Source organism: Bufo bufo, chromosome 1 (genome assembly GCF_905171765.1).
Source record: "Bufo bufo chromosome 1, aBufBuf1.1, whole genome shotgun sequence".
Taxonomy (NCBI): domain Eukaryota; kingdom Metazoa; phylum Chordata; class Amphibia; order Anura; family Bufonidae; genus Bufo; species Bufo bufo.
Genome location: NC_053389.1, coordinates 785540260 through 785561845, shown reverse-complemented (window position 1 = coordinate 785561845; position 21586 = coordinate 785540260). Strand labels below are relative to the sequence as shown.

Here is a 21586-nt window from a genome sequence, read left to right as displayed (position 1 = left end):
GTTACAAACCGACAGTTCTCAGACAGCATTGCACAAAAACACCAGGAGCAAAAACAAAAAAAAACACTTGTGTTTCCTGTATTTCATATTTTCCAAAAACACCGACTGCACGAAAACGATCTCAGGCGACATTCACATGAACGAAATACGGATATCGGTCCGTCTACATCCTCAAAACGGACAAGATTAAGACTTTGTTCTCTGATTGGCGGTACAGATGTGGACAGCACACATTTGCCGATTCTTCTGCAAATTGAAGTCGTCTTAGTGGATCTTTGGGGTCCCAGCTTAGGCTACTTTCACACTTGCGTTCAGGGTTCCGCTTGTGAGCTCCGTTTGAAGGCTCTCACAAGCGGCCCCGAACGCATCCGTACTGCCCCAATGCATTCTGAGTGGACGCGGATCCGCTCAGAATGCCTCAGTCTGGCAGCGTTCAGCCTCCGCTCAGCAGGCGGACACCTGAACGCTGCTTGGAGCGTTCGGGTGTCCGCCTGGCCGTGCGGAGGCAAACGGATCCGTCCAGACTTACAATGTAAGTCAATGGGGACGGATCCGTTTGAAGTTGACACAATATGGCTCAATTTTCAAACGGATCCGTCCCCCATTGACTTTCAATGTAAAGTCTGGACGGATCCGTCTGAACTACTTTCACACTTAGAATTTTTTCTAAACTACAATGCAGACGGATCCGTTCTGAACGGATCCAAACGTCTGCATTATAGGAGAGGATCCGTCTGTGCAGACACCAGACGGATCCTCTCTGAACGCTAGTGTGAAAGTAGCCTTACATAGTAACATAGTTTATAAGGCGGAAAAAAGACATTTGTCCATCCAGTTCGGCCTGTCATCCTACAAGTTGATCCAGAGGAAGGCTAAAAAAAGCCAATTTTCCCCACTTTAGGGGAATAAAAAATTCCTTCCCGACTCCAATCAGGCAATCAGAATAACTCCCTGGATCAACGACCCTTCTCTAGTAGCTATAGCCTGTAATATTATTACACTCCAGAAATACATCCGGGCCCCTCTTGAATTCCTGTATTGTACTCACCATCACCACCTCCTCAGGCAGAGAGTTCCATAGTCTCACTGCTCTTACCGTAAAGAATCCTCTTCTATGTTTGTGTACAAACCTTCTTTCCTCCAGACGCAGAGGATGTCCCCTCGTCACAGGCACAGTCCTGGGGATAAATAGATGATGGGAGAGATCTCTGTACTGACCCCTGATATATTTATACATATTAATTAGATCTCCCCTCAGTCGTCTTTTTTCTAAAGTGAATAACCCTAATTTTGATAATCTTTCAGGGTACTGTAGTTGCCCCATTCCAGGTATTACTTTAGTTGCCCTCCTCTGGACCCTCTCCAGCTCTGCTATGTCTGCCTTGTTCACTGGAGCCCAGAACTGTACACAGTACTCCATGTGTGGTCTGACTAATGATTTGTAAAGTGGTAGGACTATGTTCTCATCACGGGCATCTATGCCCCTTCTGATGCAACCCATTATCTTATTGGCCTTGGCAGCAGCTGCCAGACACTGGTTTTTACTGCTTAGTTTGCTGTTCATTAATATTCCTAGGTCCTTTTCCATGTCAGTGTTAGGGCTCATGCACACGACCTTATGCCCTCCGAGACATACGGTCTGTGAGCGGGCCATATGTCCCGGAGCGGCATACATAGGTTACTATGATGCTGTGCGCATCGGGCCGCCCGCCGGACTTTTGTTCTGCACTTATATGATATGATGAGTGCAGGGCAATAGCCCCGCGGGCGGCCCAATGCGCACAACATCATAGTAACCTATGTATGCCGCTCCGGGACATATGGCCCGCTCACAGACCGTATGTCTCGGAGTGCTTGAGCCCTTACCCAGTGTTTTACCATTTAGTATGTACGGGTGACTTGCATTATTCCTTCCCATGTGCATAACCTTACATTTGTCACTTATCTGCCCAAGCCTCCAATCTATCCAGATCCCTCTGTAGTAGTATACTGTCCTCTTCAGTGTTAATTATTTTACACAGTTTAGTGTCATCTGCAAAAATTGATACTTTACTGTGCAAGCCTTCTACAAGATCATTAATAAATATATTGAAGAGAATAGGGGCCAATACTGACCCCTGAGGTACTCCACTAGTGACAATGACCCAATCTGAGTATGTACCGTTAATAACCACCCTCTGTTTTCTATCATTGAGCCAGTTACTTACCCACATACAGATGTTTTCTCCCAGTCCGAGCATTCTCATTTTATATACTAACCTTTTATGCGGTACAGTGTCAAATGCTTTGGAGAAGTCCAGATATACGACATCCATTGATTCGCCGCTGTCAAGTCTAGAACTTACCTCCTCATAGAAACTGATTAAATTAGTTTGACATGACCGATCCCTCATGAAGCCATGCTGATATGGTGTTATTTGCTTATTTCCATTGAAATGCTCTAAGATATCATCTCTCAGAAAACCTTCAAACAGTTTACCCACAACAGATGTTAAACTTACCGGCCTATAGTTTACAAGCTCTGTTTTTGGACCCTTTTTGAATATTGGCACCACATTTGCCATGCGCCAATCCTGTGGGACATTCCCTATCAGTATAGAGTCCGCAAATATCAGAAATAAGGGTCTGGCTATGTATCTAAATGCCCTGGCCAAGGGGCCGCCAAAAGCAACCCAGACATCTAGAAACGAGCATGTAGGTTGACAGGATCTCTTTAAGGTTACTATACAGTGCCAACCTATACTACAGCGCAGTACAAAGAATGCATTCCGCACCAGCGGAGCTTATAGTCCAATAAACCTGCTCACACTGCAGTACCAGACACTGCCTATAGAGAAGAGTGGCGCTATTGCTGGAAAAATGCAGGAAGTAACTGGGGAAGTATGATATAATTTTATATATTATTTATGTCGGTATTGACTGATGATAATTACACAAAATAAAACTCAAAACAATAAGTATTCACGCCCCCTAACTGATACTAAGGGCTTGTTCACACGACCGTGTGATGCCCGCGCTGTGGACCGCCAATTGCAGTCCGCAATGCACGGGCACCGTCCGTGGGGAAGCCGCATGGGGATCGCAGACCCATTCACTTGAATGGGTCCGCGATCCGTCCGTTCCGCAAAAAGATAGAGCAAGTTCTATCTTTTTGCGGTGCGGAGGCACGGAAAGGAACCCCAGAAAGCCCTCCGTAGTGTTCCATTCCGCACCGTTCCGCATCTCCGGATTTGTGGACCCATTGAAGTGAAGGTCTGCATCCGTGATGCAGAATGCACATGGAACGGTGCCCGTGTATTGCGGATACGCAAATGCGGGCCGCAATACGGCAACGGGCAGCACACGTTCGTGTGAATGTGCCCTAACAGTAATGTCAATACTTTTGAAGATATCTGGTCACAGGAATAAACATTGTGTGATATCCATGGCTGATCCCATTGTTCTCACCCCCTCACCTGATATGTAGAGCAGGGGCGGCCTAGCAGTCTGGTCAAGATGAACATCCCCGATCTAGGGGGCGAGAACTTTCAGGCTATGTTCACGCGATCAAAATCTGCCGCAGATTCCATTACTGAAAACTCAGGATTGAGTTTTTGGTGCTGATTTTGGAGCGTTTCTACCTCAAAATCAGCTCCAAAAAATTCCCTTAAAACAGCCTCTCATTCATTTCAATGGGAAACAGCACTTATTTTTTTTGTTTTTTCCACGTGGAAAAAAGACGCAGCATGCTCTATCCTGGGGCAGAATCTGCGCTAAATCTCCCATTGAAATGAATGGGAAACAAAGAAAAGAGCTCCATACGTGTCCATGCGTTTTTCGGTTAAAAAAAAATATGTAAAAAAAAATATATTAATAAAAAAAATGCGTTAAAAAATATGCAGAAAAAAAAGATGCATGAATTTCGCACTGAATTTTGCAGGTGGATTTTCAAAATCCGTTGTGTGAACATACCCTAAAACCAAAAACTCTTCTAAAATGCTAGTAAAAAGCAGATTTTTCAGCTCCGGATTTTGCCGGGAGGAGATTGGCTGGACAGCTGCCATCTCAGATGATCGCCTTGTTAGAGGGAGGCTGTCACCAGTGACATCCCTATTTAAGCAACGGCAAATCGGATTACCTCATCTGGTTACAATGCTGTCCTTGGTTTTAGAAATATGCAAATGAGGCTTTAGTGCAACAAGGGCACCACCGTTGCTCTCATGCACCACTCCTCTCCTTTGCCAGCCCCTACCTCGAATCACTGATTGACAGAGCCGAGCAAGACTAGTCTCATTTATTTTCTACGCCTGGTTTAGGCATAGAAAATAGTGTAAATGTAAGACAGCAAGGAAGCTCGGGCCTCTACATAACTTCGACAGATCCACCGCCATACATAGGGCCTATTAAGACCGGCGTCTAAAACGCTGGTCTTAATAAATGTGCCCCTATGTCTCTACTGCCTGGCTCTGACAATTAACCTTTGATTGCATCCTCTTCAGTGAAGTTGATTGTTGTTGCAGCACTAACTGCCCCTTGATTGCACCTACAGTCGTGGCCAAAGGTTTTGAGAATGACACAAATATTAGTTTTCACACAAGTTTGATGCTAAACTGCTTTTAGATCTTTGTTTCAGTTGTTTCTGTGATGTAGTGAAATATAATTAGACGCACTTCATACGTTTCAAAGGCTTTTATCGACAATTACATGACATTTATTCAAAGAGTCAGTATTTGCAGTGTTGGCCCTTCTTTTTCAGGACCTCTGCAATTCGACTGGGCATGCTCTCAATCAACTTCTGGGCCAATTCCTGACTGATAGAAACCCATTCTTTCATAATCACTTCTTGGAGTTTGTCAGAATTAGTGGGTTTTTGTTTGTCCACCCGCCTCTTGAGGATTGACCACAAGTTCTCAATGGGATTAAGATCTGGGGAGTTTCCAGGCCATGGACCCAAAATGTCAACGTTTTGGTCCCCAAGCCACTTAGTTATCACTTTTGCCTTATGGCACGGTGCTCCATCGTGCTGGAAAATGCATTGTTCTTCACCAAACTGTTGTTGGAAGAAGTTGCTGTTGGAGGGTGTTTTGATACCATTCTTTATTCATGGCTGTGTTTTTGGGCAAAATTGTGAGTGAGCCCACTCCCTTGGATGAGAAGCAACCCCACACATGAATGGTCTCAGGATGCTTTACTGTTGGCATGACACAGGACTGATGGTAGCGCTCACCTTTTCTTCTCCGGACAAGCCTTTTTCCAGATGCCCCAAACAATCGGAAAGAGGCTTCATCGCAGAATATGACTTTGCCCCAGTCCTCAGCAGTCCATTCACCATACTTTCTTCAGAAGATCAATCTGTCCCTGATGTTTTTTTTGGAGAGAAGTGGCTTCTTTGCTGCCCTTCTTGACACCAGGCCATCTTCCAAAAGTCTTCGCCTCACTGTGCGTGCAGATGCGCTCACACCTGCCTGCTGCCATTCCTGAGCAAGCTCTGCACTGGTGGCACTCCGATCCCGCAGCTGAATCCTCTTTAGGAGACGATCCTGGCGCTTGCTGGACTTTCTTGGACGCCCTGAAGCCTTCTTAACAAGAATTGAACCTCTTTCCTTGAAGTTCTTGATGATCCTATAAATTGTTGATTGAGGTGCAATCTTAGTAGCCACAATATCCTTGCCTGTGAAGCCATTTTTATGCAACGCAATGATGGTTGCACGCGTTTCTTTGCAGGTCACCATGGTTAACAATGGAAGAACAATGATTTCAAGCATCACCCTCCTTTTAACATGTCAAGTCTGCCATTTTAACCCAATCAGCCTGACATAATGATCTCTAGCCTTGTGCTCGTCAACATTCTCACCTGAGTTATCAAGACGATTACTGAAATGATCTCAGCAGGTCCTTTAATGACAGCAATGAAATGCAGTGGAAAGTTTTTTGGGGGATTAAGTTAATTTTCATGGCAAAGAAGGACTATGCAATTCATCTGATCACTCTTCATAACATTCTGGAGTATATGCAAATTGCTATTATAAAAACTTAAGCAGCAACTTTTCCAATTTCCAATATTTATGTAATTCTCAAAACTTTTGGCCACGACTGTACACTGCACGGGTGTGTTTACAGGCCAACACAGGAGGAAAGGACCTTAGAGATCAGAACCTGGAGGAGAGTACCTAAGAGATAAGAACCTGGGTAAGAGGTTCCATGAGAGCAGAACCTGGAGGAAAGGACCGAAGAGACCACAACCTGAAGGAGAGGTTCTAAGAGATCATAACCTAGAGGAAAGGACCTAAGAGACCACAGCATGGAAGAGAGGTCCTAAGATATCAGAACTTGGAGAGGTCCTAAGAGATAAGAACCTGGATGAGAGGTTCCATGAGATCAGAACCTGGAGGAAAGGACCAAAGGGAGCACAACATGGACGAAAGGTCCTAAGATATCAGAACTTGAAGGAGAGGTCTTAAGAGATCAGAATCTGGAGGAAAGGACCTAAGAAATCACAACATGGAGCTGAGGACCTAAGCGATAGGAATCTAGTAAAAGGACCTAAAAAAATCTGAACTTAGAGGAGAGGACCTAATGTCACTCTTACACAGGTGTAAGAGTGGGGCAATTATTGGGAACAAACAAGGGTGGACTGGCCATAGACCCTACCAGAATGATTCCTGAAGGACCTATGCCAGGGGTGCTCCCTGAGCCCTTCACATGGCTGCTGACTGGTTACATAACGATCTGGCGTATTTTATACTGCGTGCACTATGGGTGGCTTTACTAAAGGCACTGGGGCATTACTGTGGGCATTATTATTACTGAGGTAACAATAGGAGAGCGTTATTATTGCTGAAGGCACTACAGGAGACATTATTAGTATTTTGTGGTAGGCTGTGGTATTTGTTTCTGCTGGGACAGTATATATTGGTATTTGGTGTCAGAACGGTTTAATTTCTACTTTTTTTTTTTTTGGCCCAAGGTTGTGTGAAGTGGATTAAAGGGTTAATGCCTTGGCCCCTTGGAGACATTTGCTGGGTGTGGGCTGGCCCCACCCATATAGATGGAAGCTGTAGCTAGAGTGTGGAACAAGCAGCCGCTGTGTAAGCAGCTAAAGTGTGTAGCTGGTGTTTTAGAGAGAAGCAGCAGACAGAGATCCGAAAGCACTGTGAACCAAGAGCAACTCCAAAATTGGTGGCACATTTAGGGTACATGCACACGTTCAGGATTCACGTGCGGAGAATCCGCACTGAAATCCGCAGGTGTTCACAGGCAAATCTGTGCGGTCAATCCGCATTAATTGGTGCAGATTTTACTAAGTGAATGAAGAAAATCCGGTCAGGAAAAATAAAATAAATTGATTGAAAAAAATCTGCATCGTGTGCATTGAGAATTTCAAATTCTCACAGAATACAATGTAAATGACCTACGGTGCGTTTCTTCCGCACGGAAAATCCCCACGCAATCCTGATCGTGTGCTTTTTTAGCCTTACAATCATCGGAAGTGATCTCTCCTAGGAAAGCTGCTTCCCAATAATTTCACCTATCAATGTGTTGTGTAAAAGGGCCTTAGGGCTGTATTACACCGACAGATTATCTGACCAATATCTGTCCAATCAGTGTCTATCAAAAAGATCTGTGTGTGTAATTGGCCATCTGACCAACGATTATCTGACCAATCTGTTGGTGCACTTTCACCTCTTAATCCCAATTAGTTGCCTTAATTTGCATTAGAAAGTGACTATAGGATAGAATAAAACCGGAGGCACACTATGTATACGTAGGGCTTGGCTAGGACATCACCAGGGGGTGAAATTCCTCACATAACTCTTTCTTTTGGGCCCCTTCCCCCAAGCAGTCATGTTATAGCTGCTTTCTACAAAGCAGATGTCCACCACTGATGGAAGGGAAGCCTGATAGATGTCATACTTTTTCTTGCAACTGTACATGATATAATCCCTGGTGTTTGGCATCAGTTACATCCTAAACCGACAACCGATGAGAACTGCTTGGTGTATATTTACAGGGAGATATGTGGCAGCACCTTTATAAATATATAGCGAAATTCCATTAATCTGGTATCTGTTAATCCGGAAAGCCTTATGTGACCTGATCTGAGCACTGCACATGGAAGGGGCCAGGAGGTTGCAGTTCCCCTGTAGCCCTGGCGTATTAACCAAACGGCCTGCTCCTGGTAGCAGATATGGTAGTAACATGATAACATGATCGAGCAGAGGCCTGAGTCAGTAATGAGAGAGGAGATGGAGTTTTGATTAAGATATGGATGGTAAGGTTCAAATGAGAAGAGAGGGTGGGGATGGTAATAAAGGATGAGGAACACAAGAGAGGATGAGGAACGTAAGAGAGGCTGAAGACAATAATAAAGGATAAGGAAGGGAAGAAAGGATGGGGATGGTAAGAAAGGAATGAAGGTGAAGAGAAAGGATGAGGATGATGAGAAGAAGGAATAAGGACTGTGACAGAAGTAATAAAGCCTCCAGTAGTACTCATGCCCTTATGTGTGTGAGAAGAACGCACCGATGTGGTCTGCAGGCTATTAGCGGAGCGGAGTGAGTGCTGGGCAGGAGCTTCCATATTACATCGCGCTCCTGCCTGTGCCTGGCTTCAGATGCTATGGATTTTACCAGGAGCTCACGGGTGACGGGTCAAATCCCCTCAAAGGTTCTGGTCACAGACTAAAATACACGTTAGCTGTTTGGTCTAAAAACACTTCCAGACCGCTGTCTGCCAGCCAGGCTTTAGGCTGCTTTTACATCTGTGTCTTTGCCGGATCCGTCATGGATCAGCAAAAACGCTTCCGTCTGCATCTGTTGTATTATCTCTAAACGGATCCGACACTATAACCATCGTAAGTCAATGGGCGCTGGATTGTGTCTGAGAAAACGGATCCGGCACCATTGACTTACATTGTGTTTCATGCCAGATCTATCTTTCTCCGTATACCATGACGCACTCAAAAACACTGCTTGCAGCACTTATGCGTGCCTCATGGGAACACAATGTAATGGAACGGAATACATTCTGGTGACACCGTCTTGTCCCCATTGACAATGACCGAGGACGGATCCTATGACAGATCTCTGATCCTAGTTTTCCAAACTTATGTTGATGAGTTGAGGGATACATTGGGGAAGCCTTCTCCCCCCCTTCCCATGCAGAACCTCGTATCTCAGGGCAGGCAGCTCTGCCATTTTCTAAGGGCACTCGACTTCACTGCCTGAAAATTGACAGGACCTTACTGAAATCCAAAGGGTTTCATCACAAGGCACATACGGGGAGATGAAGACTGACGTTGTGTATGGTCTTGATATATTTTGCGCTGGTGGGAGATGCACCACAATTATTAAGGAGCTAGAGATGTCTGGTGTTATGTACACCAGTTTTCTGAAGCACATGAGTCGGTCCACAAAAGTCCTTGCTGTGGCCTCTCCTGTCCCCAAAAAGGGTCAGGGCCTAGGAAAAAGGGGGGTGCCCGCACCCTGCCACCATCTCCTGCTAGCCAACTACGAAAAGTTGGCAATTATGCAATATATATAGGTGTGCTGCTGGCACATTTTTGGTGCCACATAAATGATGCGATGGGCTGATATATGAGCGTTTGTTTCTTTGTCGGGTTATCACCGGCCTGTGTGAACACGTGTGTAATCGCCAGCAGACTGCACAACATGAAAAACCATAACTTGCATTTTTATAAGGAATTGGGCAGAAAATTTGCAAACACTGGAGCTAAGAGTGAAGGTTTTAGTGGTAGGATGAAGACGATCAACAGATGACTGCCCTAGTTGCACTAGTGGGGGCACCCAGGAAACAGGCCCCCCATTGGTGAAAGTAGGCTATAGGTAATCACCCTCTTTGTGAATCTGCAGAGCAGGGTCTCCCGACCCATAGTCTTATAAATGCCCAATTTTGTGTTTTCTCCACTTGTGATTATGTTGCCATTTAAATGAAACCTGGTGTGTCTATGGCGCCATCTGCGGGTAATGTGTTTTCTACCCTTGTGCAGGTAAGGTGTGGTGTTTTCTTTCTTTGTGACTATGGCGTCATCAGCAGGTTAGATGTGTTTTTTTTTTATCCTCCTGAAAGTAAGTATGGCACCATCTGCAGGTGCAGGGGCATAACTACCATAGCGGCAGACCATGCGACTGCTATGGGGCCCAGGACAAGAGGGGGCCCAGTCTTAGTTGGGATCGTCTCCTCTTCTGCTGGAGGTGAAAACTTGGTCAGGACTCTACCCTCTAAAAGGAACAACTTTTAGCAAACGAGGCAGTGGAAAAATGGCCCAAGGGTCAATGAAAAGGGTTTAGGTGGAAACCCTTCTGTCCTGCGTGGGGGGCCTGGTTTGATCCTTGCTATGGGGACCTTACTTCTCTATGTGCGCCACTGTGCAGGTAATTTGGTGGCTGCCTCCATTTGTGACTATGGAACCATCTATAGATATCTGGTGTTTTCTCCTCTTGGGATTATGGTGCCAGCCTGGGGCGTCGCTAGGCATGTAGATTCGGGGCTTGGACTACAAGCACATTGCCCCGAATCTCTGGCCGATAGCTTTATTTTGGCGGCTTCTTTTTATGGTTATATTGAGCCACCAGTGTGGGGCTGCAGTGGGGCCCCAAATGACATCAGCCAGGCGCATATTAACCCCTTCATACCTGATGACGTACATGTATGTCATCGGGACGGTCTTTAAACATCGCGCCCGGTTGCGGGCGCCATAGCCGCCTGCTTCTTATAGCAGACACCCGCGGCTCATGTCCACAACCGGCAGTAATGCCGATCGCAGACATTTAGCACCTCAGATGCCGTGGTCAACTCTGATCACAGCATCTGAGCACGCTGAAAACCGAAAGAGTGCGCTTCTGGTGATGCTCCGGCTCCCCCGTGCATTGATTTTAGGAGCCGAAGCTTGTGTGCAGGCTTGCAGCAGTCCCTGTCTTTGTGGATGACAGGAGGCTGCTGCATAGTATTTCCTATGGAGCCCTTGCCTGTAATAGGGCTCCATAGGAAAGTAGTAAAATCATCATAGACTTCAATGCTAGTCTATGAGAATAGCAATCTAGTGATTGCATGTTATAATTCTTAGGGGAGCCTATGTATATACTGCTAGGAGAGGCTGTGTATATACTGCTAGGGGAGCCTATGTATATACTGCTAGGGGAGCCTATGTATATACTGCTAGGAGAGGCTGTGTATATACTGCTAGGGGAGACTATGTATATACTGCTAGGAGAGGCTGTGTATATACTGCTAGGAGAGGCTGTGTACATACTGCTAGGGGAGGCTGTGTATATACTGCTAGGAGAGGCTGTGTATATACTGCTAGGAGAGGCTGTGTATATACTGCTAGGAGAGGCTGTGTATATACTGCTAGGAGAGGCTGTGTATATACTGCTAGGAGAGGCTGTGTATATACTGCTAGGAGAGCCTATGTATATACTCCTAGGAGAGGCTGTGTATATACTGCTAGGAGAGGCTATGTATATACTGCTAGGGGAGCCTATGTATATACTCCTAGGAGAGGCTGTGTATATACTGCTAGGATAGGCTGTGTATATACTGCTAGGAGAGGCTGTGTACATACTGCTAGGAGAGGCTGTGTACATACTGCTAGGGGAGGCTGTGTATATACTGCTAGGAGAGGCTGTGTACATACTGCTAGGGAAGGCTGTGTATATACTGCTAGGAGAGGCTGTGTATATACTGCTAGGGGAGCCTATGTATATACTGCTAGGAGAGGCTGTGTATATACTGCTAGGGGAGCCTATGTACATACTGCTAGGAGAGGCTGTGTATATACTGCTAGGGAAGGCTGTGTATATACTGCTAGGGGAGCCTATGTATATACTCCTAGGAGAGGCTGTGTATATACTGCTAGGAGAGGCTATGTATATACTGCTAGGGGAGCCTATGTATATACTGCTAGGGGAGGCTGTGTATATACTGCTAGGAGAGGCTGTGTACATACTGCTAGGGGAGGCTGTGTATATACTGCTAGGAGAGGCTGTGTACATACTGCTAGGGGAGGCTGTGTATATACTGCTAGGAGAGGCTGTGTATATACTGCTAGGAGAGGCTGTGTACATACTGCTAGGGGAGGCTGTGTATATACTGCTAGGAGAGGCTGTGTATATACTGCTAGGGAAGGCTGTGTATATACTGCTAGGGGAGCCTATGTATATACTCCTAGGAGAGGCTGTGTATATACTGCTAGGAGAGGCTATGTATATACTGCTAGGGGAGCCTATGTATATACTGCTAGGGGAGGCTGTGTATATACTGCTAGGAGAGGCTGTGTACATACTGCTAGGGGAGGCTGTGTATATACTGCTAGGAGAGGCTGTGTACATACTGCTAGGGGAGGCTGTGTATATACTGCTAGGAGAGGCTGTGTATATACTGCTAGGAGAGGCTGTGTACATACTGCTAGGGGAGGCTGTGTATATACTGCTAGGAGAGGCTGTGTACATACTGCTAGGGGAGGCTGTGTATATACTGCTAGGAGAGGCTGTGTATATACTGCTAGGAGAGGCTGTGTATATACTGCTAGGGGAGGCTGTGTATATACTGCTAGGAGAGGCTGTGTATATACTGCTAGGGAAGGCTGTGTATATACTGCTAGGGGAGCCTAGGTTCTAAGTCAGCTTTCTAAAATTAATACAAATAAGTCACAGGGGCCTGATGGGATACACCCAAAGCTATTAAAATGTGATTGTTCAGATTCAAGACTGAATTGTTTTTCTTTAAGTGTCAGCTGAAGTAAGCTGATCACTACCGCCTGTTGAATTGTGGTGTGCCGACAATAAAAGACATTTATTACTTTGATTTCCACCACTAAAAGGCTACTGTGTATTTATCTGAAGGCTACCATTTGGGAAATCCCTACAATATATATACACATACACACACACACATACAGTATATATTCCAGTATATTATAATTGTTTTCCGGGGGTAGGCATGTGCCTTGGGGCTTGTGCCCCTGATTTTTTAAGACCCTAGCAACGCCCCTGGTGCCAGCTGCAGGTAACGTGGTTTAAACTACAAGGCTACTCTAATTTCTTAATTTATAAGCCTCTAATAAACTATGGATGTGAGGGCCCCAGTTCCTGTATGGCTGCAGAACTTGGCAGATTTGTAAACAGGATATTGAGAAATATGTCTGCCAGCACTTGTAATGGCTGTTATGGCAGCTGCTAAAGGGGTTCTCCACTTTGCACAATACCTTTTTGTTAGAAGGGTCTCCAAAAGGGATCCCACTGTTGGGACCCACAGCTCTCAGCTATAACCTGTCAGAGAACATGGCTTCAAATGATTAATTTCCCTGCAGACCTCACAGAGCACTATCTCAGTGTAGAGGAAAGGAGGACAATAAATAATTGAAATCCAACAAAAATATCATCATCAAACCAGCGGATAAATGTGGAGCTGTAGTGATTATGAAGACATTGCATTTTGTTCAAGGCACAGACATCTCTAGAACAAAAGATACTACACACTGCTTAAGGAAGACTCTACCAGAAGGTTTACATAAGGGCTTATACAAATTATAAAGAACTTCAACTGGGAATCGCCCACCCTACTGGACCTTATACCGGATAGTCCTAAAAGGGGGAACTTTTATATGTTACCGAAAATACATAAAGAAGGGAATCCTGGCAGACCAATCATTTCAGGTATCGTGGTCTTATCTGAAGGTATCTCACAATGAACAGAGAATATGCTCAAACCCTTGATGAAAAGGACACCCAGTTATATCCAGGACACCACAGACATTCTGCGCAAACTGTCAGCCATTGAACCATTTCCAGAAGACACAAATTTGTGACTATGGATGTAGAGTCCCTATACTCTAATATCCCTCACAAGGATTGCATAGACACATGTCAGTACATCTTGCAAAAAAATAAAATATTGCTACGGAACTGGCCCTGCAACTGATCGGGTATGTACTTCACCACAATTACTTTTCTTTTGGGGAAGACATATACCTACGGGTAGCACCACGGGCAGTAGATTGTCACCACAGTATGCCAACCTTTTTATGGCCAAACTAGAGGAGGATTTTCTAACGACCTGCACCACCAAACCTCTGGCGTACTTTTGGTATATCGATGATCTACTGCTTATCTGGACTGGCTCGAAAGAACAACTACTGACATTTCATAAAAACTTCATCTGACCGTCAGGCTCACTCTCAGGTACCACTTGGAACTGAACCCAAGTTCGGGAAATGTTTTTTTTACATATAAATAAATTTCTTAAGTTATTATGCGAAGTCTCGCGAGACTTTGCGAAGTAATAACTTCGGCTCATCGGAGCCAATACATTCTAATATTTTATGGAGCGCTCGCTCCGTACAGTATTGAAACGAAGTTTTATGCGAATCGACTTCGGATGTTTCATCCTAAGTCGATTCGCTCATCCCTAAATGATAGAGACTGGAAAACTTAGGAACTTAAAATTATGACTACATTCCAGTCATTAAGTGATGGACTGACCCACTATTTAGACACAATTCACTCCTCCCTCAGTAGGATTCTCAATCCTTAATCTACATTGTCTCTGCTGACGATGTCCACTTGTTGCTCTGCCTTATCTTAATTATGCATTCCCCCATGTCCATGTTATGCTGTAACATCCTATAAAGCCTGTATTACACTGCCCGATTTTTCATCAGATAATCGCTAACAAGTGTTTGCAAAAACACTCGTTAGAGATCATCTGGCAGTGTAATACTGCCGCAGATTGCCCGATGAACGATCATTGGGAAATCCAAATCTTTTGACATGTTAAAAAATTATCGTTTGCAGGTGGCAGATTGTGCTGTGGAGAAGATCGCTGCATGTAATAGCAGCAGTCTCCTCCGTTAGTGAGCAGCCGATTGATGGGAGGGAATGCTTCCCTCACGACAATCGTCCGCCATATCAGGCTGTGTAATACAGTCTTAAAGGGATTATTCAAAGTCTAAAACATGCCCCCCAATGCCCGGGCCCCTCATATAAATTATACTTACCTGCTCTCCAACATCCGCATCAATCCTCATTCCCGCACGGGCGCCGCTGTATCTCCATAGCAGGCCGCGATGGTGATGAGCCTCCCTAGCATCGTGGAGCTTTTGTGATCCAAAAAGCTTACAAATTTTTTTCTGGTTAGCCTATAATGGTATCGCTCCCTTGTATTTTTTAACGCAAAGGTATTCAACGTCACATAGTTATTTCTGGCTAACACGGTACTATGCAATTCTTGCCACACACACTGTTCCCATTGAAAACAATGGGCTCTCCATGTAATGCACAGACCTACCAGGTCCTCCAGAGCGAGACACAGTCTTTGTAGATGATCTAGCTAACAGATGACTTGAACTATGAGATCTTCCATTATGTCCAAGAATTCTCTAAATAGGGTATTTAAAGTAATGAAAAGACAACCCTATAAAATATAACAGCGGTAATGGTGGCCATATTGATTGTCACGCAGTCTTGCCTAAATCATAAAACAAATAGAATCATCAAAACAAAGACCAAGAACTGCAGGAAAATGAACTATAGTCCAGAAATCTGAGAAAAATCAAGGGAAATTCTAAAACGGTGACAATGGTTGACCATCCGAGGACTTACCATCATGATGTGTCCATCACCACATGAATCTGTACAGAGCCTTCTTCCATCAGTTGTATGTCATGAATGTTCAGGCAGCCTCCTGGCTCTGAGGTGATGTGGTTACAACGATGATGACATACAGGGGGCTGAACCCAAGAAAGAGGAACCGCCAACATAAAAATACAGGCATCTAAAGAATGTCAAAAAACGTGTGACCAGCTTTCGTCAGTTCTTCAGGCTGGTGCCAGTATTGAGCAATATGATGTTATTAAAGGTCAGATTAACTATTCTATAAAATACAATCATAGGCAGGGCTGTAGCAATAGGGGGTGCAGAGATAGTCACATCTGGGTTTTGATGGGTGAGGATCTAAAGATCTTTCTGTCAAATGGTCCATGGTAGGTGGGAGGCCTTAATACAGATTTTGCTTTGGGCCCAGGAGCTTCAAGTTACACCTTTGGTTACAGATGCAGCCCTGCCAGTCAATGATAATCATATCTATCTTGAGCTTTCAGATTCTTTAGAAAGTGAGGGCCATCCATTATGGGCGATTGAAACCCACTATCTGTTAGACCAACATAGCTCAAAAATGCAGGGTAGACATTGTCAGTATTTGGACCAAAGAAGATAGAAGATCCAAATTATGCCCTGAATGGATCCCTGCTATGTAAGTCTACAATAGAGGACTAAACGCTCAGTGCCAGTCTGTTCCATAAAAAGCTAAAAATGTCATCCTGTATTAAAATGTCAATGTCTGAAAAAGCATCATGGTACCCTTTGGCTGGAAGAAGATCTGAGCAATAAACAGGATACCAGTAAAGTTTCAGATTTCGGTCACTGGGTGCATAAAAGTCACCAACACTCTTCTGACTCCATAACTGCAAAGTCCAAACCTCTTCTGGTATTAAAATCAGCAAAAATTGTCCCAGGAGCTTCATGACATGGATTTCCATGGCCAAGCAGCTGCATGCAAGCCATACATCAAGCACAATGGCAATCGTCAGATGGAGTCATGTAAATAGCGTCACCACTGGACTCACGAGCAGTAGAAACGTCTTCTGTGGAGTCATGAATTACGCTTCTCTATCTGGTGGTCTGATGGATGAGTCTGGGTTGGTGAATGCCAGGAGAATGTTACCTGCCAGACTGCAGTGTGCGAACTGTAAAGATGGTGGAGAAGGGGTAATGCTATGGGGGTGTTCTTAAGGGGTTGGCCGTGGCACCTTAGTTCCAGTGAAGGAAAATTTTAAAGGGGTTGTTTACCCCTCCTGGTCAGACCTCAAAAGGAAAGCATACTTACCTGCTCCCTGCTGCTGGGTTCCATCTCCTTCACTGCCTGGCCACCGCTACCTCACTCAGGTCCCCTGTTGTCAACATCCGCTTTGACAGCGTTGCAGCCATGACCTGTTCCACTTGCATCATGTTAAAGGGGTTATCCGGGTTCAGAGCTGAACCCGGACATATCCTCATTGTCACCCAGGCAGCCCCCCTGACTTGAGCATCGGAGCAGGGCAAAGGCATTTTTTGGAGTTCCGGTGATGCACCGGGCTCCTCTTAGGGCTGCCAAGCGGAGGCTTCCGTCCAGCAGCGAGCCTGGTGACGTCACCGGCACTGATGGGTGGGCTTTAGTGCTGCCCTAGCCTGTAAAACGGCTAGGGCAGGGCTAAAACCCGCCCATCAGAGCCGGTGACATCATCGAACACACTGCAGGGCGGAAGCTTCCGCCTGGCAGTGTACTGTAAACAAAAAGAGCCCTTGCCCTGTGCGATCCAGCGCAGGGCAAGGGAGCACATTAGAGCATGAACTGCTCTGATGCTAACATCAGGGGGGCTGCCTGGGTGAAATTATGGGTATGTCCGAGTTCAACTCAGAAACCGGACAACCCCTTTAATTGTAGTAGAAGAAGACCGGCACTCTGTCTTGATAGCTTGTAGATAGTTTTTTATTGTCACATATTACTGGTACTGTGACGCGTTTCGGCAATGAATATGCCTTTTTCAAACTGTTTGAAAAAGGCATATTCATTGCCGAAACACGTCACAGTACCAGTAATATGTGACAATAAAAAAAACTATCTACAAGCTATCAAGACAGAGTGCAGGTCTTCTTCTACTACTATTGAATTTGGAATGCCATCCTTGAGACACATGCACCGATCAGCAGGAATATAGCAGTGCCGACTAATTATTGTTACGGAAACCCTTTAATTGGTCACGTGATACAAGGGGACCAGGTCTTCAGCTCTATGTAGTGGGTTCCTAGAGCCACCACGTCCAGATAATCCTAGTATAATAGTTCTACATTCCTGATGGCTAATAAGTGTCAGCAGAGCAAGCGCATCTGGCACCAATGCATTCGCCTATGGGAAGGTTTTTAATTGAGTTGAATGGCAACTTTCAGCATGTAGTAAAGTATTGCCTGAAGAAGGTTCTGAATCATCTCCATGAGTAAAATGGAGATTATGATAAGGAGATTTTTTGTGAAACTCACCTGTAAAATCTTTTTCTCGTCTTTTCCATTGGGGGACACAGACCATGGGTAAAGCTTAGAGGTATTACTAGGAGGGACACTATGCAAAAAAGAAGCTCCTCCTCCTCGGGCTATACCCCCAGGCTCCTTCAGGAGGACTTCAGTCGTTGCAAAAGCAGTAGGAGAAGGAGAATGGAAAAAACACAATGGAAACCATCACATCGGCACACCATGATGCGTAAATGAAAAAAGGGCAGGGAGCTGTGTCCCCCAATGGAAAAGACGAGAAAAAGATTTTACAGGTGAGTTTCACAAAAAAACTCCTTTTCTCGTACATTCCATTGGGGGACACAGACCATGGGACGTCCAAAAGCAGTCCATGGGGTGGGAAAACAGAAAAAACCCAACACCGCAAGGAGAAGAAACGTCCAGCAGTCAAACAGGAACCACAGCCAGCAATACCCTGCGCCCAAGGACAGCATCAGCCGAGGCCAGCGAGTGCAACTGTTAGAACTTCGTGAAAGTATGTAAGGACGACCAAGTGGCAGCCTTACACAACTGTGAGGCGGAGGCGCGATTGCGTCTAGCCCAGGAAGCTCCCACTGCCCTTGTGGAGTGAGCGGTAATCCGAGACGGGGGAACCTGGCCACGAGTGCGATAGGCCGCAGCAATAGCGGAACGGATCCACCGCGCCACAGTGACTTTGGAAGCCGCCAGACCCTTACGAGGCCCCTCGGGAATCACAAAGAGGGAGTCCGAACGACGGAAGGAGGCGGTAGCCCCCAGATACATCTTCAGGGAGTGGACAGCGCGTTCCTTGGGGTTTGCCGGAGAAGGACAAAAAGAGGGCAGGACAAGATCCTCGTTAAGGTGGAAGGGAGAAACCACCTTGGGCAAAAAAGAAGGAACCGGCCGGAGCACCACTTTATCCTGGTGAAAAATCAGAAAAGGCTCCTGGCAGGAAAGTGCGGCCAGCTCCGAAACCCGCCTGATGGAGGTTATGGCCACCAGAAAAACTACCTTCCAGGTGAGTAAGACCAGCGAGACCTCCCTCAGAGGCTCAAAAGGCGCCGCCTGAAGGGCACGCAGGACCAAGTTGAGATCCCAGGGGGGCAAGGGAGGAACATACGGAGGAACCAAATACGCCACCCCCTGCAGGAAGGTTCTCACAGGTCCCAAAAAGGCAATGGACCTTTGAAAAAAGACAGCCAGGGCCGAAACCTGACCCTTCAAAGAACTGAGCAACAGCCCCACCTCGAGGCCGGACTGGAGAAAAGACAGCACCACTGGGACAGAGAAACGAAGGGGCGGAAAACCCGATTTCTCACAAAAGGTCAGATAGGCCCTCCAGGTGCGATAATAGATCCGTGAAGAAGCCGGTTTCCGAGCCCTGATCATGGTTCTCACCCCCGCATCAGAGAACCCCCTCTTCCTCAGGATGGAGGTCTCAATAGCCACGCCATTAAACGCAGCTGCCGTGAATTCTGGTAGAAGAGCGGTCCCTGAGACAGGTGATCCTCTCTGTCGGGAAGAGGCCACGGAACGTCCGCCAGCATTCGAGCGACGTTTGAGAACCAGGCGCGGCGAGGCCAATCTGGGGCGATGAGAATGGTCGGTATCCCCTCCGCCTCGATCTTGCGCAGCACTTCGGCAACAGAGGAAGTGGAGGGAAGACATAGAGGAGGCTGACTCGCTGCCATGGAGACACCAGCGCGTCTACTCCGTACGCCCGCGGGTCCCGAGCGCGGGCCAGAAACACCGGCACCTTGTTGTTGAGCCGGGATGCCATTAAATCCACGTCTGGATGGCCCCATCGGTGGCAGATGTCCTCGAACACCTCTGGATGTAGAGACCACTCTCCCGGATCCACCTTGGTGCGACTCAGAAAATCCGCCGTCCAGTTGTCGACTCCTGGAATGTACACCGCCGACAATACTGGAACATGAGACTCTGCCCATAGGAGGATCCTCGCCACTTCCCGCATCACTGCCCGACTGCGGGTCCTGCCCTGATGATTGACGTAAGCCACAGCCGTGGCATTGTCCGACTGAACACGCACCGGACGAGTTGCAAGGAGAGGAGTCCAGTGGGAGAGGGAGTGGAAAATCGCCCTCAGCTCCAAAACGTTTATCGGTAGACGGGATTCCTCCGTCGACCAGACCCCCTGAACTGTGAGGTTCCGGAGAACGCCTCCCCAACCGATGAGGCTAGCATCGGTGGTGACTATCGTCCAGGAGAATGGAAGGAAGGACCTTCCTGACGATAGGTTCAGAGAGGACTGCCACCAAGGGAGAGACGCCCGAACTTGCCGGGACAGGCGGACGGGAGCGTCCAGACCCCGAGAGGTCTTGTCCCAGAGGGCAAGGATCATCTGTTGTAGCGGTCGAGTGTGGAATTGGGCATACGGAATCGCCTCGAAGGAGGCAACCATAAGGCCCAGAACCCGCATGCACTCCCGAATGGTGGAACGCGGAGATCGTAGAAGGAGCTACACTGCCAGCCGAATCTGGGAGGACTTGGAATCCGGAAGAAACACCCGAGAAACCGAAGTGTCCAAGACCATCCCCAGGAAAGAGAGTCTCTGGGAGGGGCGCAGAGAGGACTTGGGGAGATTGATCAGCCAACCGAACCGTTCTAGGGATTGAACAGTGATTCGGACGCTGTCCTCGGCCTGTGGAAGAGACGGGGCTTTTATCAAGATGTCGTCCAGGTAGGGCAACAAAGAGATGCACCTGGTGCGAAGAAGCACCATTAGAGGCGCCAGAATCTTGGTAAAAACTCGAGGGGCGGTCGCCAACCCAAAAGGCAGGGCGACGAACTGGTAATGACGACCCCAGATGGCAAAACGCAGAAAACGATGGTGAGACTCTGCAATAGGGACGTGCAAGTAGGCGTCTTGAATGTCCACAGACGCGAGAAATTCTCCTGGAAGCAGAGAAACAATAACGGAGCGGAGGGACTCCATGCGAAACTTCCGCACCTGTAGAAACTTGTTGAGAAGTTTCAGATCCAGGATCGGACGCACCGACCCCTCCTTCTTTGGAACAACGAACAGGTTTGAGTAGAAACCTGTCCCTTGTTCTTCCGGGGAAATGGGGGAAATGACACCACGGTCCAGAAGAGAGGAGACCGCAAAAAGGAGGTCCGAGGCCCTGGCCGGATCCCCCGGAACGCGAGAAGGGAAAAAACGTTCCGGTGGACTGGACGCGAATCCAACTTGTAAACGGACGTCACAATTTCCAGAGCCCAGGCGTCTTGAACGTGAGCCCTCCAAACCTGTTGAAAGGAGAGCAGACGGCCCCCCACCACGAGGGGTGGGGGCACCCCTTCATGCGGAGGGCTGCTTGGGAGCAGGAGGACGGGCTGACTGCGCCCGTGGTCGCCAAGAGGGCTGGGGCTTGAAGAAGGGCTTTTTGCGGGAGTCCTGGGATCCCCCGGCTGACGAGGACGACGACGTCCTGGCAGTGGAGAAGCGACGAAAGGACTGGACCCGGAAACCTGAAGCCAGAGATCGAAAAGGGCGCTTGGTCCTGGGT

The 21586-nt window shown here is 46.9% G+C and overlaps 2 protein-coding genes across 2 annotated transcripts in view; both read right to left on the bottom strand.

The window, feature by feature from the left end:
* P2RY11 (purinergic receptor P2Y11) overlaps window positions 1-15632 on the bottom strand; it is a 31514-nt gene extending 15882 nt beyond the window's left edge. Inside the window, exon 1 of the mRNA XM_040414916.1 lies at window positions 15600-15632. The gene's annotated coding sequence lies outside the window, so the exon portion shown is untranslated. The remainder of the gene's footprint in view (window positions 1-15599) is intronic.
* On the bottom strand, window positions 768-21075 carry LOC120986377. Its single transcript, XM_040414915.1, has 2 exons — window positions 18975-21075; window positions 768-783 (listed from the first exon to the last, which is right to left on the bottom strand). Exon 1 carries the CDS (start codon window positions 20497-20499, stop codon window positions 19513-19515), a length of 987 nt encoding a protein of 328 aa, XP_040270849.1. The 5' UTR covers window positions 20500-21075; the 3' UTR covers window positions 768-783; window positions 18975-19512.
* Between the last annotated feature and the right edge of the window lie 511 nt (window positions 21076-21586).